Below are 26,871 nucleotides of genomic sequence, written 5' to 3'. Positions count from 1 at the left end.
ATGGACTTCATTAACAAGGACATTGGCAACCTCCAAACACTCAATCCCACACAGTTTGGTTTGGTCAAAGGGAGGTCATGCCTGTTAAATTTGGTTGACCTCTTTGAGACAGTCACCAAAGCCATGGATGAGGGGAAGACTGTACACACCTCCTACTTTGACCTGGCCAAAGCCTTCAATACTATACCCCATTCGAGTATAATAAATAAACTCTCTCAACTAGGCATCAATCCATATGTTACCAGATGGGCAGCAAACTGGCTCACTGACAGTACCCACCTAGTCAAAACAGGAGAAGCCACCTCAAGCAGTAGACCTGTAATGAGCAGTGTACCCCAGGGATCGGTCCTGGGGGCTCTGTTGTTTGGGATATACTTTTCTGAGGTGCAGTCCAAAACCCTAGTGATGTGGATATCCTCCAAGAGGGTCTCACCCAAACAAATTACTGGTGCCAGAAATATGGCCTCAAACTGAATGCCAAAAAATGCATCATCATCCCCTTTGGGGAGAGTGACGTCCCCACAAATTATCACATTAATAACAAGGTCCTAAGCATGCAATCAGTCGTGAGGGTCTTGGGCACCCAGGTTGATAGCAAACTGACTTTTGACCACCATATTGCCGCCATTGTACGGAAAGCTTTCTACATGGCCCACCTCGTTATTAAGGGTATCTCATCCAGGGACAAAGAGGTCATAATATCTCTGTATTCTTCCCTTATAAGACCCATTATTGAGTACAATGCCCCTTTCGGCATGTACCTCACAAAGCACATGCAGCAGCTGGACAAACCACAGAGGTTCCTCACCAGTAGAATCCAGGACCTCAAACATCTACCATATACAGATAGACTAAAACCCCTGTCCCTTTACTCAGTCTTACACAGACTCCTCAGAGGTGACCTCTGTCTAGCATACAAAGCAAACTCAGACCCCGCCTTGATGGGACTGCTGCATATCTGCAAGTCAAGCTCCACTCCAGTAACCTGCACGTGTGACCCCAACCTGGTCCATGACATCAATAGGACTTGATGGCGGGACAAATTTGTGTTCCAGAGACTTCCCTCTCCATGTCAAGCAGAGTACCTCATTAACCCTTTTTAAGTGCAACCTGGATAACTGGATGGAGAACAGAAAATACACCCCTGGGATTCTACCTGTGTCCCTGTTGGACAGGGGCATCGGGTATGAACTTATTGGAACATGGGCTAAATTCTTGGCTAGGCTTGTAAAGACCCCAGGGTGAACAGCCTACTAACTTCCTATGACCCTATGATTGAGACATATGATAATTAAGCAGCAGCACACACTTGTTTTAACAGTAAATCACATGAACTATTTAAAGTGCCTGGACAGAACTTGTACATCTGTTACAGGGGGCCTACATACTGTGATATATACCCAATCTCTCTACAATACTTGTCACTTACTTTACCTTACTAGGTTAAGTCCCCTTTTAATGGCATTACAGAAATGCTGAACAGCTGTTATGAGAGCTATGAGCAGGAAAGTCAGTTAAAACCAAAAAGTGAATATGATAATGTGTGTTGAGTTCCATGAAGGCAAACAGCCTTAAGCAGAGAAACCTTTGATGTATCTTGGGCCTGATATTGGAATATTACTTATTCTTACAATTGTGTGTTCTGGAAACCTTAAAGGCTATGACTAGGAATCACAGGACTGATTTGCTCCCAGTGGAAGCCTACAATCAAGACTATTCCCAGTGGTTTTCTTCTCAAATGGCACTGAAAGACTCAACTTACAGCTATGTTTTCTTTGATTATTATAAAAAAAGAAACAGAAAAACCATGCTTTGTGACTGTCATGCCTGTAAATAAAACTGTTTCATGACTGACCACGTAAGACTGTGTTTTTTCATTGTTACTTTAAAACTTGCCCCAAATTATGATGATGGTGTTGATATCCATGTGAAATGTTTGTTTAAAGCAGATGAATTCAGGCTGCTGCCCTTGTTTTATTTACTTTAGTTTTATAATACTTTTTTAGGGAACATTTTTCTGTGTACAAAACTTACTAGCATCACACTTGTGGCAAGCATTGCTTTTGCTTTACTGAATAACCAAAGAATGTTTTACCATTTGATGCTGAAATGAAACACTTATTTTTCTGTGTTTTATAACCAACCATCTCATATTGAGATGAATAACAACTGCATTTCGTTGCCATTATAACCTCCTGTTTTAAATATTCAAGTAAACAGTACTTTATCTCACCCTGTAGGGACACTGAGGACCATCTAAAATGCTTCCTGGCATACAGAACTGTGACAAAATGTTACAGAAAGTACTATTTTGGCCTAGTGAGCTGTGAAGCAGATTGTGATACAGTAACAGGGACAAAGTCTACTGAAGCCTTGATTCCGACCACTGCTAATCTACAAAAGTGCCCACCTCAGGACAAAATTAATTAAGTGCAAGAAGAGACTAACAAAATTCAAATGGAAACTAAGCAAGCTCAGCAAGAAACAAACTGAGCTTTCCAACACATAACTACTGCTGTGTAAGCCTTGTTCAGTCAACAAGAACAATTTTCTGCCCTTCAAGTGGCCCAGTAGAAAAATACAGATTTTTTTTTTCAACAAGGAACAGCAATGTGTAGGAGAAGTTTATTTAAACAAAGTGTTCTGGGAACAGCCCCAGTCTGGAAATCAGGTAATAACAACTCACTTCTTTCTATAGAAAGGGTGGGAGGTTGGCATAATGGTTAAGGTGTTTACCTTACAAACATAAGGTGCAGGGTTTGATTCTCACATGGGGTAATTGGCTAGGCTGAAAACGGCCCACAAGGGCAATTAGCCTAGTACTAATCTATGAACCTAAAATGAGTCCCAATGATCATCTTACGGCTTTTTACTAACATTCAAGCAGACAGGTAAGACAGATAGCTGGCCAGCTATCAAGTGGGCTAGGCTAACAGCTCCATTTCTGAGTAGGGAATCTCAACAAGCATTCTTTGATTTAGAATCTGCACAAGCCTTCTCACATATTTGGGTGGAGTAACTTCAATAGTTCATGCCCAAATATTTCACACATGGGCTTGTATCCCAGACACACCAACCTAATCATAAATGCTTGACTTAGCCCACTTGGCACAAAAGTGATTAAAGCAAGAAGAAAATGCAATATTCTGGATAGCAGAACTGACCCATTTTCTAAGAAGTCTATCTTCACCCATTGGTAGATGCCTCTGCATACCAACTAACTGACCAGGTTCATAAATATATGACAGCACGTGTGCTATGACAATGTATCAGAGACTGTAGAACCCAAAGAAATCGTTACAAAGCAGATGGAACTGATAAGAACGCTTTTGAGGGGTGAAGATGAAAGACATTTTCCTTTTCAGAAGTTTAGGGACTATACCAGGCAGGTCCTAAATGGGGGTGGGACTAAAAGCAGCTTAAAAAATTAATTATTTTTTAACTTTTCAGGAGTTTAGAGACAATGGCAGGCAACCCCAATTTGAAAACAGGACTAAAAATTACTTAGAAAATTAAATTAGTCAAAGTGCATGGAATTACATATATAAAAATTGTCCAACATGTGAATAAACTCTTCAATGTGATGCAAGTACTAGGTGGGGGGAGAAAATTCATATTTACAGCTGAACTAGCTAGTAGGGAAGTATATTTTATTACTGCAAATATGACTGAGTCAACTAGTGTTAATATTACTCAGTTTCAATAAAACAATGTGATATAGCCTGTGGCATACAAGGATAGAGCCCTGACTATTTGCAGGGGTTCAACTAGCAGCCCAAACACTTGCACGAACTGATGGGGAAAGATGTGAGTGAGCAGCTGTTGCTGACTTGCCCATTCTGTGGGAGTGAGCTCATGGGTGACACATAGAGAGAGGACTAGGTTTTTCACCCTGTGGAACATTACCTTATAGTGTCATGTTTAAGTCACAAAGCACATTTCTGCATGGGGGCAGCATACAGAGGAGCACAGAAGAGTCACCCTAGGAAAGGGGGGGGGTCCTATGCCACAGAAGATGATAGGCTACCCTGCAAGACCAGCAAGCTGGCCTCTCCCAACTACCTGACTGTCAGTGCAGACTGGATGAGCTACTTGAGGATGTGAGGATGAGCTTTAGGTCTCTTGGCTCACTAAGAATTCCCAGCTTCCCCTGTCACAGAACAAATGGTCTGGCTTGGTGCAAGTAGGTGAGCCATTAGGCTCAGTTCTGTGAGGGGGCAAAGTTTAAAAAAAAATATGTGCGAATGGGAAACAAGTACAATCACTGACTTATTCTGTAAGCATGCTAACTTTAATAAATAGGTCATTAGTAAAAGACAGAATATAAAACTCAGAAGGAAAACTGGAGACTATATGTGTGCATGGAAATAGGGCAGATTACTGCAAAGGAGAGATGGTTAGTGCATCCCTAGGTACACTACAGCATTGTGTGGGGGTACTACCCAAACCTGGGTACGAGGTAATTTTTTCCCAGACATTCCCTGACTTCCTTGACTTGTAGACGTACATGAACTGTGGGTCACTAAGGTCCACAGAGAACCACATAGGGTGAGGAGACTGGTGAGGAAAGTGAAAGCAACAGTAAAGCAGAAAGTACCTTGCAAGAATAAATAGCGAATGATTCAAGCCTAAATTAATATGGATTCCAAAACAATAGGAGAAATGAGGCCTTGCTAAAGTCGAACATTACTAACAAATATTTTAAGAAAGCACAGCATAAGGATCTCATCCTTAAGAAGAACCATAAATAAAATAAAAGCTTTGAATAAGGCTTCTGTACTGCCAGATCAGCCACTGACTTACTTTCATATTGAATTAGATCAGGAGTTCATTTATCAGCCAGACAAAAAAGGGGAACATACACCTAAGCCACAATTATCACCCTAAAGCTTTGTGATGAAAGTAGTTCATATATTACAGGGCTACTAAGTGGGGGGAAAATACAAGGTGGTGAGCCTTATACAGGTTAGCCTCTCTGCTGGAATTTTTTTATTGTGGTACTGAAATAAGGGGACTGGGATTTCTTACAATGTTTCTCCTTCTTTTTTATGGGAGTTCTACCAGAAACTTTTATTCCTGAACTTACCATTATATTTAAGGCAGACAAGTGCAGTCTTTTCTATGTGGATGTGTAGGTACTGGTAAAAGTCAAAAGTGAATGCAGCAGTCCTCTCAGATGGGTCAACCTGCATAAGTCTTTTACAAACTGAAGCAGGTTTGGCCTGGAGAAGTTCCAAAAGACAGTCTCATTTGGTGATGAGGTGGTACCGCTAGGACTGACAGAAAAGATGTCTGACTTGTAGTCATATTTAACATTAAGCTTGAAACAGCACTTAGAGTTTAGAGACACGAATATTTGCTTTATTTTAGTATTAGAAACTGCTAAAATGCATGTTAACCAGAATTCGCACTTAAGGACTTAACCCTAGAATGTACTTCATTCTCAGGGCCACGGTCAGGACCAGTGCAATAAAATAAAGGGCTATTATTTTTAGGTGAAAGACAATGAGCAAATGGGAATGTGTAATTTTTTATTTCACATTACACATGAAACATCACATGTTTTAAAGTAAATATTTTTTTTTGTACTTCAGTTATCAGATTCAAGTGGACCAATCTACCCTTAACAAAATATAAGAGGCCTAACACTCAGGGAGTGAGCAACTCTCCCAATATTACTGGTAGATGATGGGTGTGAGAAGGAAGTGATCTGAGTGAAGAGTAAATTTCTTTTTAATGTTAGACAAAACAGCAAGTAGAAAGGTCACACAGAAAAAACTCATATGCAGAAACACGAAAAACACCCTAGTGAACCAAAAACTTCATTGTGTGAATTCCTTACACCTGCTTTAACAGACACCTATAGGAAATATGCAAATTACCCCCTAAAGTTATACAAGTGGTTCACCTACGTGGCTTATAAATGCCCTTGGATTTTTTATTTTTATATCTTTAAGGCATTTAGGCCACCAAAGCCAAACCCCACTAGCTGTAGACATGACATGCTTCACCCTTTTATGGTCTTGTATGTACAACATTCGTGGTAGTCTGGTTACTATCTGAAAGCACTCAACTTTCACCAAAGTGTTAAACAATATGAGGATCCATCCATCCATTCTCAACCCCTTTTCCCATTTTGCATATGGGGTCTGGGTGTCACTTCTGCAATGACAATCATCTCGAGCCAAGGTTTACACCACCAGGTGGCTAGCCTTGCCGCAGTAATTCATTTGTACCACTCAGTCTCACACACACTCTCACCTACGGCCAATTTAGAGTGTCCAATCCACCTACTGCATGTCTTTGAAATGTGGGAGGAGACTGGAGCACCTGGAGGAAACCCACGTGACCGCAAGGAGGACATGCAGACTCCACACAGAAGGCACAATACCCAATAATTAATTTCATTAGAATGAAGACCACAAAAGGAAATTTTCTTTTTTAGGAAACAATGCTTGAGGTCAAATTAAGAGGTCATTTTACTTGTTACAAAGAGAATGGTAGATTAGTCATCCACCAGTATCACTGGTAACGTATACAATATGTAAGGAGGGAGGAAGGAAAATGGGGAAAATGTTCCTTCCTGTAGTATCAGAATAGATAAATGTACTCAAGCACTACATGTAACATGGTTCACTCTGAACTGGAACACAGCTGACGACTAGCATTCATGGTTTGCTTCACTGTGAATTCTGGTCATCCTCATCACTGATGGTAGTACCTTCATATTATCAACTGGGAACCAAAACTAGTGACTGGATGGCAAAAATCAGCAAGACCAACTACTATTTGTACATAGGCAAACAAAACAGTTGGTAGCCATAAACATACACAGGTCAACACAAAAACAAACAATCCAACATAATATGTTGCCGCTCAAAACATACTTGTTTACAATGCTTATCTGACAATCCACTCCTGTTAAATATTCCTGATTCATTTAACATTTTAAAAATTTGACCAAAGATTAAGCAACAAAGGAGGTTATGATACCAGGTGACTAATGTCATTAGAATATAGATCACAAAAGGAAATTTTCTTTTGCATCACTAGCAACATTCATTCTCTTACCTGATGCAACTGTAGCTATGGCACTTTCTTGACCAATGATGTGCTCTTTCAGTCTCTGTTCAAGAGGGAAGCGACGGCGCTCCTCTAACTCCTGCCTTCGTTGTTGCTCCTGGAACTGTGGACACACAACAAAGTGCATTGGGTTAATAACTAAGATAATGGGGATATTACTTGGAGTTAACAGGTGACTAAACTGTCTCTGTATTCACCATGCTAACAGGTATTCAGGCCCTTCTAACACCACTTTACAATGGCCAAAAGTTTTCCATAATCAGTAATGACTGGCTTCATACTTAATGTATGGCAAGCCTACACAGCTACAACAAGCATGTTCTGACCAGAATCTGAAGTCACAAGGGATAAAAAGAAATTGTGTGAGGCAGGAGTTGTATTAGGTTATTCTGTACCATTCTCAAGCCAAATGGTACACACTGAAATTGCCTCTCTCAGTCAAGCATCACATCATTTTGCTGTATGCATGACACACTCTAATACATATCTAGAAAGTATGAACTCTTGAAAGAGACTTAAATGTGAAAATGTTAAAATACAACCATCACACTTTGTCCCCTTTTTTCCAGGCAAAAGGCAAATCCACTTTCACACCCTAGTGGAGCAGCAGAGAAAACAAGGCTCTGAGGTTGCAGCCATTAGTCATGTGACTCACTAGAACAGTTACTTGGCAAAGGTCAACCTATCATTCTACTTTGATAACAGAGCCCAGATTTAACAAGGCTGTCACCATTCATCAAATTCATACCACAATATCAGTACAAACAATATAAGACAAAGTCCTACAAGACAAACACGGGCAGAAAACGAGGAAGATGGGGAATGTTACTGTAAATACAGGGATACTTCAAGCAACAGTGAGGCCTCTTCTGAAAATGCAGTGACGCTGTCTACACAGCAATGGCTTTTCAATGGAGCCACACCAACCATGCCTTGGACCATGGTTAAAACAACAAAAGAAACAAACAAAAAAACTCTAGCTTTGCAGACCATGTGTATAATGTAGACTGAAGAACAAGTAGTCATCTCACAAATGGTGGTTATTGTGTAGTGTCTTACCCTCCAAGATGCACACACTGCAGCTAACCATGCCTACAGGGGCACTATCGATAGCACTGAATGATACCCACAATCTCTGTCACAAACTGTTAATAAACTAAAATGTAACCATACCTCTCAGCTTTTCAGTCCAGATTTTTGCCTCCTACTTTAGATTCAATAATGACAAGTATTTGAATTTCAGACTAAATATCATTAGAAAATGCATGTTAATGCAAAATCTGCTATTCTAACAAATTTTCTAAGAGCGTATGAGCAATAATAAAAACCTGTTTCTGATTTTGGGTCCAGATTTCTCATGCTAAGAGGGTGAGAGGTATGAATGTAATGTAAACCCTTTTGTGAATGTAGCTGGAGTGCCACCTTTTAAACAGAATAAAATGTAACATACACACTTTTGCGAACAGAACTAGTGTACTACCTTTAAAAAAAAGTAAACTGCACCTTAAACAGTATTTTAAAAATTCAGGATTAACTCACACCTTTACATATAATTTATTATAGGCAGGGAGAATAATACCACACCCTCATCACCTGTCAATCAGCAGTGGAATGCCCAAACCTGTGCAAATTTTGTTGAGGGGTATTACACTACATAATAACCTAAATGGCTGTAAAGTTCATTCCCCTGAAACGGAATAAGAATGTACTTTGACTACTCTCTGAAGATGGTTATTTTTGGTAGCATAAATGAATTCAACGGATGTAGCTACCCAGATACGATTTTTTTTTTCCAACAGGAAACACAGACACTGGAACACAGACATGATGTAATACCTTGTATTTGACCAACACTGCTTTTGTAATTACTCAAGGTTTTGGGCTGGCACTAACCTTTCGATGGGTGTTATTAAGTTACTAATGTTAAACACAATGCTTAAACATCCACTTGTGCCTAGAAAGGGAAGTACACCACTTATTTCCAATTTGTTAAAAAAGAAATCTTGAAAAATGCTACTATGAAAAAACGATACAGCTCATATTACACCTGAAAACATGCAGTGTGTGTTTGACAAACAGAGAAACAAAGACTTAAACTGTAAAATAAAACAGCTGTTCAACAAAAAGCAGTTCAAACTTCAGCCTTGGTACAAGTAATGGCTGCCAGTAATTTAGAGAAAAAATAAATCAAATGTACTCAGACATTACTAAAATAAATGAAACATTGAAGGAGCATATCAAGTCAAATAACAAAAGGCTGAAAAAATAGAAGAAGCTTTAAGCAGCTATTCAGATGAACTGATAAAAATGCAAAAAATCAGAAGTTGAAATTAAAATACGGCAGAGTATGAGACTTCTCAAGAAGAGCAGTTTCAAAAAAATGGTAAAGTTAGAAGACAAAGCATGCACTGAAAAAAAGTTATGTCTTACCATAACATTCCATCTGTGTTGTCTATTTTCACTAATCCTTGACCGTGGGTAACCGACTCAGCCGTTTCCTTCAGCTCGTGCCTTCCAAACTCTCGAGCCAGGCACCACCTGTAATGCTCCTCTCAGAATTACCTCAGATCGAGTTTGCCCAACACAGTGGCAGACAGAGAAGCAGAAATTACATTAATTATAAGACAAGCAGAAATTACATTAACTATAATAATAATAGACATAATACTGAGAGATCAGATATGTGTCCATAATATGAAGCCAGTCATGGAAGATTTGGTCCACTAAGAGTCTCACGATGGGGGACAGGGGGGAATGTCAAGGATTAGTGAAGACTGACAACACAGATGGAATGTTATAGTAAGACATAACTTCTTTATCTGATGTTGTCAATCTTCACTCAATCCTTGACTGTGGGACAGAGTCCTCAGCTACTTTAGTCTCGGGAGGTCTCATGAAAGAATATTCCTAAGCACCATTGAACTAAATGATGCGCATCCTCTCGACACCTAATTCAATTTGTAATGAGTGATAAAAGTATGTGGAGAAGGCCAAGTGGCTGCTGTACAAATGTCATCCAAGGATGCTCTGGCATGAAAAATTGCAGAAGTTCCCACTGCTCTGGTTGAATGGCTTTAACTGGGTATAGTAGTTGAAGCCCTTTCGAATGACAAAAGTAATACTGTCTCTAGGCCATTTTGCCAAGGTAACCTCTGAAACTGGATTACCTAGAAATAGGGAAGAAAATGCAACAAATAATTGATCAGATTTTCGGAAATCCTTTGTTCTGTGAAGATATAAATGTAGTTATCTGTGGACATCTAGCAAATGAAGGGAATACTCCCCTTTACTGGTAAAATTAGGGAAGAAGACCGGCAACTGAAGGGTCTAATTTATATTAGCTTCTGAAACCACCTTTGGTAAAAACGATGGATTGGTCCTAAGTGCAACCCTATCCTTGTGGAATATTAAGTATGGAGGTTAGCAGGATAAGGCATGAAGTTCAGATACTCTTCTGGCAGATGTAATAGCCACTAAAAATACATTTTTCCAAGTTGCTGATGGTTCAAAGGGGGACGAAGTAAGGGACTGTAGGACTAATGTTAGATCCCAAGGAGGAATTGGTTCTTTAAATGGAGGTCTTAAAATCAGGAGTCCCATTAAGAAAGCTGTCGAATCCTATATGAAAGTTCGAGATTGACGCTTGATGAACTTTAATTGTTGATGCAGAGGATCAAGATTGAAAGAGGTTGGCTAAGACATCCAAAACCTTATGAACCAGGCTCAAATAAGGATCAAGTTTGTTGTTAAGGGTCCAGTTCGCACATTTTTCCCCATTTACTTTGATAAATTTTCCTAGTTGAAGGTTTATGATGAGCCACAATTATGTGTTGGACAGGACAGGATAGGGAAGAATGACTGTCAATCATGGGATTTGGAGAAGCCACGTAGTGAGCTTGAGATGTTGGGGATTCGGATGAACCATGCCTTCTGGATGAGGCAGCAGATCTGGAGCTGGGTCCAGAATCCATGGTTTCTGACAAAGGTGAGGACAAAGGAAAGGAAAACAAACCAAGCAATGAGAATTATTGAGTACTCCATCCTCTTGGATTTCTTTAGAAATTGTGATATCAAGGGAGTTGGAGGAAAGGCATAGAGAAGACCGGGGGTTCCAATTGTGAAGGACAGAATCTCTGGGTGACTTCCCAGGTGGGGGAATTAGGGCAAAGTAACTTCTGCACTTGTTGTTCAAGGGTGAGGCAAAAAGATCGCAGCAAGGTTGGTCCCAGTGACGAGAAATCTTGTTCGCCACTACAGGATGGAGACATCACTCATGAGGCATGAGAATAGTTCTGGTCAACTTGTCCATTATCACACTGGAGCTCCCTGGAATGTGCGTTGCTATGACAAAGCGACTTGAAGAAATTGCCCATTCCCAAACTCTGAGGGCTTGTCAACACAATGGGCAAGATTTGGTTCCCCCTTGTTTGTTGATATACCACACTACTGACATGTTGTTTGAATTGCTACTGTTCCCAGAAGTAGGACATTGTGGAATGCTTGCAACGCTAACAGCACTGCCCTCATCTCCAGAAGTTGGCCTCTAGTTGGGACCATGTGCCTTGGACTGTCCTTCCCAGATTATGACCCCCACCCTATCTGGGAAGCATCCGTGGTCACTATGGCTTGGGGTTACGGAAGAATGAAAGGTTGCCCCAAGAGAATCTGATTGGAATGGAGCCACCATGAAAGATCCTGTTTGCAGCAGTTGGTAATTACAATCCGGTAGGGTACTGGTTGATGAACCAGAGACCATTGGGAGGCAAGTAACCACTGCAGGATCCGCACGTGATATTTTGCTAAGGGGACAAGAGTTATTGCTGCTGCCATAGGGCTTATTGTTTTTAAGACTAATTTTGCTGGCACTCTGTTGTTTCTTAGAATTTGTGAGACTTAGAATCTGATGCATTGTAGTCTTTCTGGATGAAGAGAAGCAATTCCTGTGACAGCATCTAAGTGGCCTCAGATGAAGTCTAACTGCTGAGAAGGTTGTAAGCTTGACTTTTCGAAATTTAGAGATGTACAGAGGTGAAGAGTGTAATCTCTCGCTCATTCTAACTGACATCTGGTGGCAGCGGTAAGGAGCCAGTGGTCGAGGTATGGAAAAACTCGAAAGCCCTGCAGTCTGAGATGAGCTGCAACCACTACCATGCATTTGGTGAACACCCTGGGGGCTGTGGTGAGTCCAAAGGGCAGTGCTCAGAATTGGAAATGACTGGCTTCCAGCTGGATGCACAGAAAACTCCTGGAGCATTTGTCCATTTTTATATGGCAGTAGGCATCCTGGAGGTCTGCCTAGCACATCCAATTACCTTTTTCCAAGAATGGAAGTATTGACTGCAACGAGACCACCTGAAACTTGGTTTTCTGAACTGCCTTGTTGAACTGGCTGAGATCCAAGATGAGTCTACAGTCCCCTGTTTTTTGGGAACTAAAAAGAACCTTGAGTAAAACATGGATACTGCTTGGTCTGGTGGGAATTTTTGGATGACTCTTTTGTCTAGCAGTGTTTGCATTTCTATGACTGCTGCTTCCCTTTGACTGGGTGGAATGTCTGGGAGTTTCATCTGGGTTACTGGGGGTAACAATAGTGGAATTTTTTAACCTCTGGATATTATTTCCTGCACCCATTTGTCTGTAGTTAATATCTGCCAGGCTAACAGGTGCAGAGAAAGTCGTCCCCTGCCTGCCTCCAGAGGTGGGCAATCGGGCCCACATTCAGGGGTGCTGATAGGAAGTACCAGAGAAAGATTCTCTGGACCCCTGGTTTTGTGGTCCATTTCTGCTTCTGGGGTGGCATCTTCCATTCCTTCCCCCTCTGCCCTGGGGAAAGTCTTTGCCTCATGAATCCTGGAAAGGCCCTTTGGATTTTTTTAAACCATAGTCTCCCACTTCTCTGGTTTTTAGAATAAGGCCACTGAAGAGTGGAGAAATGTATGCCAATGGCAAAAAGGGTCTTGCCAACTTTCTCACAGCTGGCTAAAGTGTCTTTTACCTTAGGATCAAAAAGGGTAGATCTGTCAAATGGAGTGTTGATAAATGACACTTTAAATGGCTCCACAAAGTCACACAAGCGCATCCAGGAGTGTGGCTATGCCTAAACCCGCTGTTCTAGTTGTCCCTTCAGCTGCATGAGCAATCAGCCTCATGGACGAGTTAGAAATTGCATCACGGGTTGCTAGCTGAGAAGTAACTTTGTCTGTACTCCTTCAGCTGCTGCTCCTGAGAGGGCATCCAAGATCTCCTTGATCAGATCCCTCTGTAGTTTTTTAAAGTGTGCCATATAATTCAAGGACCTGAGAACAAAGTCTTTGAAGCATAAACACGCTTCCTAAACCTATCCAAAGTCCTAGACTCCTTGTTAGATGGATGGATAGATGGACATTCCTCAGCAAGTTCCTTCTTTGTGGCTGCCGCTATAACCATGGCGTCAATAGGTATGCCTTTAGACCATGTGGCTTTCCCTTGGGCCTGATAAGATATGATCAGGCCTCTTGAGATTGGCTTGATGGAGTCGGGCATCTTCCACACCCACTGAGCAATCAACTTAATGAGATAGTCAACGGGCGGAGAGATCCAAGAAGTAGGGTTGAGCACGAAAAGCCTCCAGGTATACGGACTCTTCTGAGGAAGGCTGGATGGAGGACCAGCCACAGCTCTGTTAAAGGATTTTTAGGATGTCCAAAAGGAAACATCATCACGGGGTGACTCGGGGGAACCTTCTCCTTCATCAAAATCGGTATCGTCGGTGAAAGACTCCTCCGGGGAGTCTGTTTCCTCTTGCACTTCTTCTTTGCAAGTACTTCCTCAGGGGGAATGATCTGGGGAAGTGTCCAAAGAGAAAACCAACAAATTGGTTCTATCCTGGGACTTTTGTGCCCTCTGTTCTGGGGATGAGACGTATGGCAGCTCAGGTCATGGGGATGTAGAAACTTGTCCCAACAGGAATGCAAAGACTGTGTGTCCCCAATGGACAAAGGCTTCTCCATGATCCAGAAGGCCCCCCCCCCCTGTAGAGGGATGGGAGCCCGGAACCGAAACAGACTCCTTTGGAACTGGGGTCACACCCCGCACTGAGGAGGCAAGCTCCAAAACAGAAGCCTGGGTCGATCCTACAAAGGTCGAGGCACCAACAGACATGGACGGCTCCATAGTTATGGAAACCGACCACTGGACCTCTCACCCAGTCAAATAGTCTCAACCCTGAGAGGCCTCCAGTGCTGAAAGCCCAGAGGAACTCAAGGCAGTTCTCAGTACTGGAGAAGAGGATGCTACCAGAACCAAGACAGTCGATGCTGGGAGTGTCGGCACAGAGGGTTCCAATGACTCGATAGGAGTTGGAGGAGGAGGAACAGGTGGTGTTGTAGATAGGCTGGTTCCAGCACCAGAGTGGCTAGGAACTGAGGACAATCTCCCTGCCATCAGGAGTTGATCCACCAGTCTCATAATGCCACCCTCTGAGAGACTCCTAGTGGATCAAATTGAGGCAGCCGAAGGAGACCTAGGGGGTTTCACTTCAAGAAAAGGGCTTGGCAGTCTGTCCTTAAAAGGGTCAACAGTTGGTGAATATTTTGTCCTTGGGAGCAAAGGTAGCTTAGACTGTTCCGGCACCTAAATCTCAATGGGTGCCAAGGAAGTCGCGATCGGCTCTGAAAATTTTGTAGGTGCCAGGTCAGAAATGCCTTTCGGTGCTGTAGAGCTATCTGGCACCGAAGGCCCTTTAGAAACCTTCTCAGATGGTTCTGAGGTACTTGGAAGTGAAGAAGGTCTTTTCTTACTAGTGGAAGAGGAGGATGATGATGAAGTTCTAGCTTCAGTTCTAGACTTAGAAATTGTCTCTTCGAAATCAGATTGTAAAAGTCCCTTAAGTAGTAATTTGTTCTTACAGTCAGTAATTTTATGGATAGAAAAACTGTTACAAATTGAACAACTTTCTTGTAAGTGGACTTTCCCCAAACAATAGACACAAAGGGTATGTCCATCAGAGTTGGGCATTTTACCCTGGCATTTCTGACATCTACAGTCTTGCACACACAGTTAGACAGAAAGGGATAGAAACAGAGATTAATTTTGAAGAGAATAAAAAAAGGAAAGGGGTAGAAAATACCAATAATGGTATCTAAGAAATACCTTAAAAAGGTAAAGGATGTACCAACAATGGTACTTGAAGAGCTATCAACGGTAGTATGGAATGCGGAAAAAATATACTCATGCAAAGTAGAAGTTAAAACTAGAGGAATGGGTAGATAGTAAGAGAGCTATAGGAAGAGAAAACAAGAAAAAATATTGAAAAGGAGTTTTTAAATAGACAAAAAACTTACTTAACAATAAGCCAAGGTTCGAGAGAAGGCTGAATGCATCTGACACCCAAAGTGGCAAACGAGATTTGAGGTAATTCTGAGAGGAGCATTATGAATAGAGCCTGGCTCAACAGTTTAGAAGGCATGAGCTGAAGTAAATGGCTGAGTTAGTTCCAAGGCTCAGAACCAAGCCCAAAGTCAAGAACTAAGTGAAGACTGACAACATCAGATCCTGAGATTTTCTGCTGTACCAAAGAAACTAGAAGAAATAGACTATTAAATTCATGAAAGCACAAATAAGCCACTGGGCTGGTATTCCACAGCAGGATTTGTTAACTGAAAGGGCACATTGATTCTATGCTCCAAACCTGGCCATGAGAAAGCAGACAAGATCTGTATTAGTAATGATGCAATCATACCAGTTGAAAGAGTTGATCCTGACAAAACTATAGAAGAAGGAAAAATTATTAAAAACTGGAGACAACAGTGTGTTTACGTAGAATTAATATTCACTGTACACTAGGCAGAAGAGAAGCAAATTTATCCAGGCAATCAGGGAATTTCAAGAGGAAGGTGTGAAATTCAAGTTGCTGTATTCAGCTGTCTTCAGTACACTTTTAATGGAGGATCAAAGAAATTTTTGAATGCATAACAGGCAAAGGATGAAATAAAGTTTATCCAACAAAAATTTAATTAGTAAACAGAAGGGGACTCTGCTTCTCATTCTTTTGACAATAAATCTTATAGACAGACTTTGCCAGTGCAAATTTTTTAATGTTCCAAAGGAAAATGTTTGAGACAAATGAAAAAAGCACAGGAAATTTCTAGAAGAATCAAGAGAACTTTGGATTTGAAACAGAGTCTGGTGTTGGGCGATGGAGAACAAGAAGAAAAACAGGCAACAATGAAATTAGTGAATAAATGAGAGACTATAAAGCATCAATCACATTTGTGAAATATGGCTTTGCAAGAAAAAAGTGTGTCAAAAACACTACATTTTGTTGACTTTGTTAAACTTGTAGATGGACTGTAAAGCATATACCTTACTTTATGTCAATTAATGTTACTAAGGGCACTAAAAGAGGAAAAAATAAAAGTAAAAACTTTTGTTCTTATTAGTATTTGTATAAAACATTTCATGACAAACTGCATGTTACATATATAGTACAGCAGTTTTGTCTAGTGTGTAGTGGGGGAGTCTTTTCTATGACGTGTGTTAAATGTCATATGTGTTAAAGATATTAAAGTAAACAAGGACTTTTTTAGTTTTAATACATGATTTACAGTATAACAAGAGAAGAAAGGCTGAACCAAAGCAAATGTAATGATAATATACTGTGATATTGAGCTGTGGGGTGGAAAACTGCACTAATTATATGAATAATTAAGATATTTCTCTTATTTTTACAATGGTGAACATCTAGATTAATCTCTTTGGCTTAAACTATGTGTTTTTTGTACACAAGTGTGCTTGAAAAACAGGACAAAATGATGAAAGTCATTAAAAATGCTAAATTTCTTACATTTGCAAAGATATTAGCTTGTTTTTTCCATTAGCAAGTGTTCAGTGAGAGTCAACAATTCTGCAGCCAAAGACAGCTGTACATTCTTTCTGTACAATGATTCACTGCTGACTGCTTTTACACAGAGACAAACTGTCTGTAAGTGTAAGCAATTTATCTTGAGAGTTCTGAGCATTCTTTGATAAGGAAAATGCAAAATTTAAAGGTACACTAACAAGCAGTTCAGTGAAAAATAAAGTAGGAAGGGAATAACAGACAGCAGCCTCTCTAGCAGCCTTAATACTTTAAAGATCATGTGTAAAGTTTTTTGTTACCATTTACTTTTGCTATTGTGCTTTCCTTATGTAAAGTGGGCTTTCTGATTATAAAATAAAGTGCAGTTCTGTTAGAACTTACCATAACAGTAGATGCTCTACTGACCACTGCTGCACTATTCATCACAGATGGGTTTCCTCTCTGACATCTGGCCCATGTTCCACAGCTTTACCTTCCTGAGGGTGTATGTCCAATGCAAGACATCAGCTCATGTGCATCAGGTTATAAATGATGGATTTGCACATGGGATCCGCTGACTATCCCAAAGTCGGCAGCCTGAAGACAACTGGTCAGCTAGGAGAGGCATAGCTACAACAAGTAGGAAACTCCTCCAAGAAATCATACATGCACATATGTAATCCAAAAACAAGATAATGCAGAAGGATGGAGAGAATGAATACTGCAACAGTGATTAGTAGGGCATTTAGTGTTATAGTGAGGTCTTACACAACTATACTATGTCCTAATTGAAATCACTGTTGCAGTATTCATCACAGATGGCTGACTCCTAGAGCTGAAGAGGGAAGGATGGGGGGATAGCGTGAAGAAGAAGATCTGTCAAGGGGACTAAAAAAGCGCTGATCTGGCAAAAAGCCATCCTAGACTTGGGGAAGGCATCAGTCTTGTAGTGTTTGCTGAAGGTGTGCACAGAGGATGAAGTGGCTGCTTCCCAAGATGGCCATAGCTTCAACCTTTTGTGGAAGGCATCAGACGAGGCAACTGCTTGAGTGGAATGTGTTTTAGTGGAGTAGGGCAGTGACTTACCATGTTGTAAACAGCAGAAAGAAATAACTTTGGATATCCAGGATGCAGTAGTTTGCTTAAAGACTGGTTGGCTCAGCTTCGCCTCCATAAAAGAAACAGTCAGTTTTTCTTATTGTCTTAGTCTTCTCCAAATAGAACCACAGTTGCCTATGAATGTCTAAGGAAAGTAAGATTATTTCCCCCTAATTTGAGGATGAGGGAAGAAAGCAGGTATGTGAATGGCTTGATTGAGGGACAGCTCATTCAAAACCTCAGGCATGAGAGAAGGATTGGCCCTATGTTTTACCCTGTCCTTGTGAAAACTAAGGAAGGGTGGAGTAGCCATGACTACCTAGAGTTCAGACTCCCTGGAAGCAGAGGTTAGAGTCAGTAGAGTCAGTAGGAGGACAGTTTTCCATGTGCAGAATTTCATGACAGTTGATGCAGCTGGCTCAAAAGGGGGTACAGTGAGTTTTTCCAAAACAAAATTAAGATCCCATCTTGGGGTAATCTGTTTCCTTGAAGGTTTAAGGGTAGGACTCCCTTCAGGAAGAGCTTTACCTCTGTTCTGAATATAAGAGGAGAGTCTAGAGGTAAACAGGCACTGATGTCTGACAAATATGCTTTAATACATGAGTAAGTCAACCCAGAATGCAGAAGCTCACAGAGATACTGAAGTACAGTAGGGACCTCAGAAAAGGGTGGTTCCAGTTTGTGCTTCTGGCACGAATGAAGAATCATTAACATTTGGATGTGTATGATTTCCTGGTATTGGGTATCTTGGCCTCCTGTAAAACCTATACAATCTCCTTTGAAAATAATTGTCTTTAATGGATCAGAACCCAAGTATCCACAGAGACTGACAGAGGCAAGGTAGGGGTGCAGACGCCAACCCTTCTATTGAGTGATTGAGGGATCTCCTGCAAGACGGACTTATGGAGATGTGAAGATAGGCATTCTTGAGGTCTAAGGACAATAGAAATGCCTGGGACAAAATAAAGGACAGGAGGCTTTGCAGAGAAAGCATTTTGAAGGTAGGTACTTTCAGGAAGGTGTTTAGCAGGAAGTGGTCCAGGATGGGCCTCCACTGCTCAAATGTAGATTAGTCCAACCAATGTATGACCTGCTTTCAGGCTGGCAGCAAGACAGTCTATAGATCTTGCCCATACACCTGTGTCCTTTATAGCCCAAAGCACACAAGCTGAAGTCATACGTTGGAAGTACACCCTCGGGAAAGTAAAGCTTTGGTACAACGGCCAGACATTAGCATCGAAAAACCATCTGTGATGAATACTGCAACACTGACTTCAGTTAGGATATCTAGATTTTACTTTAGTTACTTCAGTAGAACTATGCTTAAGTATAGTAAACTTGTATTGGTACTTATGGTAGCCTGAACAGCTGTCAAGTTACTTCCTAATTCCATGTCATGTGATCTAGACTGCTAATGATGCAATTGTTACAATATACAGTTTCAAACTGGGACCATTTTTATTACTTTAACATATTTACAATACAAACACAGAAAGGAAGAAATTCAACTTCACATATTGTTATACAATGATAGGAATACATTGAATCATCAAGATGATCTTATATAATTAACACATTAATAATTTTGATATTTCAATCGCAACATTTCAAGGTTATCCCAACAACTAAAGGTCTTACTATGATTTATAGATCTTATTCTAATCACTTCTTTTTCAGTGTTGCATAGTATTTTTGTTCAATTTAAAAATTCTTTGAATGTAAGAACTAAGTCTGATTTCCAATTTTTTGCAATAACTTTTCTGGCAACTGCCAAGAGACCCCAAGAGAGTCTTTACTCTCTGGCTTTTACAGATACAGGACATGGATAATGTTAAAGAACAATTATCAGACCATAACCCATTAAAAACAAGCTTATCTCTTCCCAATATACATTTTTCACAATCCATAAAAATGTGTGTCCAATCAGCTTTTATATCTTTACTATAGGGTGTAAAGTACAGTTGTGTAAAATCTTACCATAATGGTAGATGTCCTTCTCTTCACTGTTGCACTGTTTATAACATTAGGGATCCCCTGCGTAGGGCAGCCGGACATCCGGCCAGTATACCAAAGACTTAGGTTGCTTTAAGGTACACTGTACATCACACACATGCTCTTCCCGTAATGTAGAGCATAAAGGTGATGTCTTTATGTACCATCCTCAGAACTGAAAGCACCAGTAGGAATGCCAGTCCAAGAAAAAAACAAGAGGTTACCAGTACATCCAGTAGAGACACAGACCACGGGGAGGAGGGAGGGAGTGAATACTGCAACACTGAAAAGAAGGACATCTGCTGTTATGGTAAGATTTTTATGCAAGTGGACTATGTCCTTCCATTTCACTGTTACAGTATTCATAACATTAGGGAGAGTGCCAAAGCTCAGGAAGAAACTTGGGAGGAGGAAGGACCAGCAGAGCTCTATAGGAAGCCATGAGGAATGGCAAAACCAGCTCTAGCTCTGGAAAATTCCATCCAACTTGTATTTCTAGGTAAAAGTATGCACAAAAGGCCCGGTAGCTGCTTCAAGAATGGAGTTAGTATCTAAACCCTTGAAAAAAGCCCCAGAAGAAGCCACAGCTGTAGTAGAAGAGCCATTACAGAAAAAGGAAGGTATTTACCATGACAAAAATAACAAAAAGAAATAGCTTTTGAAATCCAAGAAAAAATAGTCTGCTTGTATACAGCTAATCCCAAGGACCTTGGATGAAAGGAAACAAAGAGCTGATCCCATTTCCTAATAGTTTTAGTCTTATCCAAATAAAATCTGAGTTGTCTATGCACATTCAACATGTGCAGCACCTTCTCACTAGCAGACTGTGGAGAAGGGAAAAAGTGGGCAAATGAATAAGACTGATTAAGGGATAACTCATTCACCACCTTGGGCATAAAAGAAGGATGAGTACGCAAGGACACCCTGTCCTTATGAAACACCAAAAAAGGAGGACAAGCCATAAGGGCTTGAAGCTCAGAAACCTGTCTGGCAGAAGTAAGAGCTAACAAAAGAACCGTCTTCCAAGAGCAATGTTGGAAAGAAGCTGAAGCTGCAGGCTCAAATGAAGCCAGAGTCAATTTTTCCAAAACAAAACTAAGATCCAAGGGAGGAGGAGGAACAGGCTTTATTGAAGGCATAATATGAAAGACGCCTTTAAGGAATTGTTTAGCTTCAAACCTAGAAGCTAAAGGAGGAGATGAAGGCACACAAGCAGAGACAGCTGATAAGTAGACCTTATCAGAAGAATAAGCCAGCCTAGCATTGAGCAATTCACACGGACAGGAAAGAATCAAAGGAACATCCACAGAAAGTGGATCCAGGTTACAAGAAAGACACCAAACAGAAAACCTCTTCCATTTGAATAAGTAGGATTTCCTAGTATTGGGTTTCCTGCCTCCTGCAGGACCCTAAGCATGTCCTCAGAAAAAAAGGTGTCTGTGGAATCAAAATCCTATCACACACAGAGTCAGTTGATGAGTGGACAAGTGGGGATTGCTGAGAGATTGCTTGTCTTATGTGAGGAGGTCCACCCTGTGAGGTAACATGTGATGACTGTCCTTGGCAAAATTCAGAAGAAGAGGGATCCAATGCTGTCTTAGCTGAAAGGGAGTCACCAGCAAGATTTTGGAGGCATCCTGTTGAATTTTAAACAGGACTTTTGGAATGAGGGCAAGGGAAGGGAAAGCATAAAGAAACATCCCCTTCCAAGAAAAAGAGAGGGTGTCCACCTTCCACACAAGATGACCTGGGACTCTGGCACAAAATAGAGGAAGTTGTCTGTTTAGAGGGAAGGGAAAAAGATCTATTTGAGGAGTACCCCCTGGTGGATAATGTTCAGAAACACATCCCTATGAAGTATCCACTCATGGGATGGAGTTAAGGACCTGCTCAGATTGTTTGCCACAACATTTTGAATTGAGGGACTGTAAGCTGCCTGAACAGTCACTTGATATTGGACAGCAAGATCTCATACCAGGAGTGCCAAATGGCAAAGAAGGTAAGATCTTGTTCTCCCCTGTTTGTTTACATACCACAACACTGTGGTGTTGTCTGTAAACACCTTGAGAGGTACTGAGGAGAAAAGAGGATGAAAAGCCTGAAGAGCCAGCAGAAGGGCTCTCATCTCTTTGACACTGATGTGCTCCTTTTGTTGAAGAGGAAACCAGACTCCCTGCACCTTTAGGGAACCAAAAGCTGCTCCCCAGCTCACTAGAAGCATCTATGAACAGCTCCTGAGAGGGAAAAGGGGCATGAAAAAAAGCCCTGGATTTCGGAAGAACTGCTGGATCTACTAATGGAGTTCCTTCTTGAGACAATTCTAGGGGATGAGCATGCTGAAGTCAAACTGACTTCAGGAACCATTGAAACTTCCTCATGTGAAGTTAGGCCAGAGGGAGCATAGGGATGGTGAATGCCATGAAACCCAGAGCGCTCAGAAACTCCATGGCTGTATTGGAAGCCAAAGGAAGATGAGCCTGAAAGAAGGAGATGACGGTCAAGGCATTGGGAGGAGGCAGGGATGCCAGCAAAGGCACAGTCTGAATCCTGCAACCCAGAAAAATAAAGTCCTGAGAAGGAATCAGAGACGACTTTTTGAAGTTTACTGTAAACCCCAGGCTCTGAAGAAGACAGATGGCAAAATGGAGATTTTGCAACAGGATCTCTGGAGAGGATAAGTGAAACAGCAGATCATCCAAGTAGGGAAATACCTGGATCCCTTGAAGCCTGCAAAAAAACAAGCAAGAGTGAGGCATTTGGTGAATACCGCTGGGGCAGTGAACTGAAAATGCCAGGAAGCAACAGAGAAATGCAAAGAATTCCTGAAAGGGGGATGGATCAGAATATAGAGATAAGCATCCTTGAGATCCAGAGACACCATATAAGCCTAAGAAAGCAAAAGAGGAAATGAAGTCTGAAGGGACAACATTCAAAAAGTAGGCACCTTCAGAAAAGTGTTTAAATAAGAGAGGTCTAGAATTGGTCTCCAAGTAGCCTCCTTTCTGGGTACTAGAAACATCCTGGAGTAAAACTCCCTCTCCCTTTAGAACACAGGCACCTCTTGAAAAGTACCCTGAATCAAAAGGAAGCACCTCTTGGAAAAAGGAGGGTGTTCCCAAGGGGCTGAGGAATACCCATAAAAGGGGAAAGGGATTTCCAAACCATGAAATACCCCTGGCGAATAATGAACAGAACCCAGAAATCCTGAGTAATCTTTACCCAAACAGGAAGAGAAAGAGAGAGTCAAAAAGAAAGAGGAAAGTGCCTGGAAAGAATAGGATAGCCATACAGCACCTGCTTTATCTGGTAAGGAAGACTTCTGAGGCCAGGCCCTGAAGTCTGAGTAGCCATATCAGGAAGAGCCCACTTGCTACCCAATTTGGCCTTATGATGAGAGCAAGATTGGCTGCGAACAAAGGCTACCTTAATTGGGTTAGTTTCTCTGACATTTAGGAACAGGAGAAACAAACACATATTTGGGTTCCTGTAAACCCTTTCCTTTATCCTGAAGAGACTAAAAAAAAAATCAGCAGCAGCTTCACCAAACAAGTGTTTATTATCAAGAAGGGCATCCATCAACTTAGCCTTGATATCATTAAGCAAAGGTTGAAGCCGAAGGCAAGAATACCTCCTCATCACTGACCCAAAAGCAGCAGCCCTAGAAGAAGCATCTGCTGCATCATAACTACACTTCATGGAATGATAAGCCACTGGGAAAAAATCCCTAACAAGGAAGGGCAGAAGTTTTACCCTCACAGTCTGGAAGATCAGAAATAACCTGACAAGCCTGAGATAGGAGAGCCAACATGTAACTGGACATATGGGTTTGATAATTAACAGCCTTAAAAGCCAAGGTAGCCAACGTGTATGCCTTCTTATTTAGCCTTTCCATGGTTCTACTGTCTTTATCAGAGGGCAGTAACTTGGGAAAGTAAGCAATTGACAAGGCTTGTCAGAGGCTAGAGAGCACTGAGGGGGTCAGCAGCAGGACACGTACAAAAACTTACAGTCCTCAGGCACCTTATAAAACCTTTCAGGTTTCTTGGGAACAGGGGTCTGAGAATCTGGAACTTTAGAGGTATTGGAAAACACATCCAACAAAGCAGCCAAAACAGAAGGAACAGCAGAAAGTTTAAATGGTTCCATTTATAGCAACTCATAGTACCTCTTATGAATCTCAGAGACCTGAGCATAATCCCATTTAAAGAACTCCATCATCCTGGAGACTGTGTCCCCAAAAGAAATATCTTCAAAAGGAGTATCAGGACTGATAGATTCCTCTTCCACTGACCCACTGTCTAAGGGAGAAGGAATTTGAGAAGACTAAGCAAAGGATTCCTCTTCAGAGTCCAACTCCTCCTCAGAGAAATCCTGTTCCTTGGGTCTTTTAAGAAAAGTAAAGGACCAAGCGGAGCTGGAACCAAAACACCCGGAGGAGGTTTTAATGCCATCAAAGCACTAAACAAACCCTGAGTACAGGCCTGCCACTCACTCTGTGTATCCTTAGAGGCAGGAGAAACATGTTTAGTTTTCTGTTTTTTCTTTAATGGGACGTCTGTCTTATAAACCTTGGAAGGCTCTGACTTAGGACAGCATTCAATAATAGTAGTAGGAATTTCTTCTCTGACTAAAATCTGAAGAACACTCCTAGACTCCTGGGAAATGATCAACCATGAATCTCCCTTGAACATCCGAAGCAGAAATCTGCAAAGCCTCCTTGGACGTGCTTAAAGCTGGATCCCTGCCAGCTTCCAACCAGGTAGTGGCAGAGAAATCTGACAACTAAACCATGTGAGCCTCCAGGCATTCACTCACCTCAGGAGAAATGTCCGGCAGAGGCCGAAAAGTGGAAAATTCTGGCCTAGGCTTCTTGGCCTTCTTCTTCCATGATGGCTGTCCCTTGGGGTGGGAAGGTCCATCCATAGTATCTTTCAAGAGAAGTTCAAGTCACTGATTGTCAAGATACAGCACCAAAGAAGAAAGTCTACTATGCAAAGTTTTAGGTACAAAAGCCTGACAGGTGGAACAGGACGTATGGTTGTGTGAGGCACCAAGGCAAAACAGACACGGTTAGTGGCAGTCTTTATGGGGAATCTGTCTCCCACACTGGCACTTACCCTTCTTGGAGGAAATAAAACACCACAAACAATAAAAAAGACAAGTAAAAAAGGAACCCAAACAGGGCACTTATCTGCAATGGCTCAGTGAAACCACCAACGTAACAGTGGCGTTCAGACCGATGATCAAGAGATGGCATTTGGACTGGTGACAAAGAAGTTATGAGTATGGTATGTCCAGATGTCATCTTTATGCTCTACACAATGTGAGAAGTAGACATGTGATGTACGGCGTACCATAAAGCAACCTAAGGCTTTGGTATACTGGCCGGATGTTGGGCTGCCCTAGGAACGGGATCCCTAATGTTATGAATACTGCAACAGTGAAATGGAAGGGCGTCAAACAATCTATGCATATATATTTCCACATAAAAAACTTTGAAGTATAAACCTAAAGTATGACTAACTGATTTAAGTAACAAAGTTTTAGTCTTACCATCTATTGAGTCACTCAATCCACCACTATCTAAAAAGATACAGAATTCTGCATCAAAATTATTATTATTATTATTTATAATTAACTTGTGTAGCTTGGACAAGCTTCCCTTGTATGTCAATCAACCTTCGATAGCAGCATTCATATAACTGGAGAATAATGTTCTGTTCCTCATATTATCCACAAATTAATTTAATTTCTTACTGAAGGATAATATTAACTGGTTAACAGATTCATCCAGCTTATATTCTTTCATTAAATAATTAAATTCTTCCTTTTTCAAAGCAATCAGGCCATAATATTAATCTATTCCTTTTCATAGGTTCACAGGAGTGTACTAGGCTAATGGCCCTGGGGCCTTTACAAGCCTAGCCCATTGAAGTGCCCTGGCATTGTGCCCTCCGAATTTAGCTCCCAGTGCTTCTATCAACTCGATCCACTGGAGTGATCCCCGGGGTGAACTTTCTACTTCTCATCCACTCATCAAGATTTCTCTTGAAGAGGGCCAGTGAGGTGTTCTGCTTGACATGTATGGGAAGACTATTCCCAACCCTAGGCAGTCTCTGGGTTATGAACTTGTCCTTCCAGCATGTTCTGTTGATTGTGGTAATGAGATTGAGGTTTCTGGAGTGTGTGATGCAGAGGGATTGGGATTTCTTTAGATGCAGCATTTCTAACAGTGCTGGGTCAGACATAGCTTTGTAAGTCAAGCAGAGATTGCCTCTTAGTAGACTATATTAGACAGAGAACAGCTGGAGTTTTCTGAGTCTGTCCTTGTAGGACATGTGTTTAAGGCCTAGGATCCTCTCTGTGAGGTACTTTTGTGGCCTTTCCAGCTGTTGCACGTGTCTAGTGAGCGACATGCCAAATGGGGCATTATACTCGATGACTGGCCTAATGAGGGAAGAGTAGAGAGCGATGATGACCTCTTTCTTCCAGGATGCAAAACCCTTGGTAATGAGATGTGCCATACAGAAGGACCTTTTGACCACAGTGGCAATGTGGTGGTCGAAGAAGAGGTTGCTGCCAACCTGTGTCCCCAGATCTCTTATAACACCCTCAGTGCTCAGTGGGCTCCCATCGATGTGGTAATTAGTGGGAACTGAGTTTTTCCCAAAGGGGATGACAACGCATTTTTTGGCATTAAGCTTACGGCCATAGTTTCGACACCAGTCATTGGTCTCTGTAAGGCATTTCTATAGGATGTCTATATCACTTGGGTAGTTAATAATGGCTCCCAGCTTGTAGTCATCTGCGAACTTGGTCAGCCAGAGTATCTCCGTGTTGGCCTGGACTTCTGAGAAGCAGATGCCAAACAAGAGAGGACC

General features: G+C 41.4%; 1 protein-coding gene across 1 annotated transcript in view; it reads right to left on the bottom strand.

Moving 5' to 3' along the window:
* CLPB (caseinolytic mitochondrial matrix peptidase chaperone subunit B) overlaps positions 1-26,871 on the bottom strand; it is a 2,847,862-nt gene that overhangs the window by 1,317,519 nt on the left and 1,503,472 nt on the right. The window contains exon 7 of the mRNA XM_044073023.1: positions 7,072-7,186. Coding sequence (XP_043928958.1) covers positions 7,072-7,186 — 115 coding nt within the window. The remainder of the gene's footprint in view (positions 1-7,071; positions 7,187-26,871) is intronic.

The sequence above is a fragment of the Protopterus annectens genome, chromosome 5.part1 (assembly GCF_019279795.1).
Source record: "Protopterus annectens isolate FY-2018-M chromosome 5.part1, PAN1.0, whole genome shotgun sequence".
Taxonomy (NCBI): domain Eukaryota; kingdom Metazoa; phylum Chordata; order Ceratodontiformes; family Protopteridae; genus Protopterus; species Protopterus annectens.
Note: the sequence above shows the minus strand (reverse complement) of the source record. Positions and strands in the feature narration are given on the sequence as shown.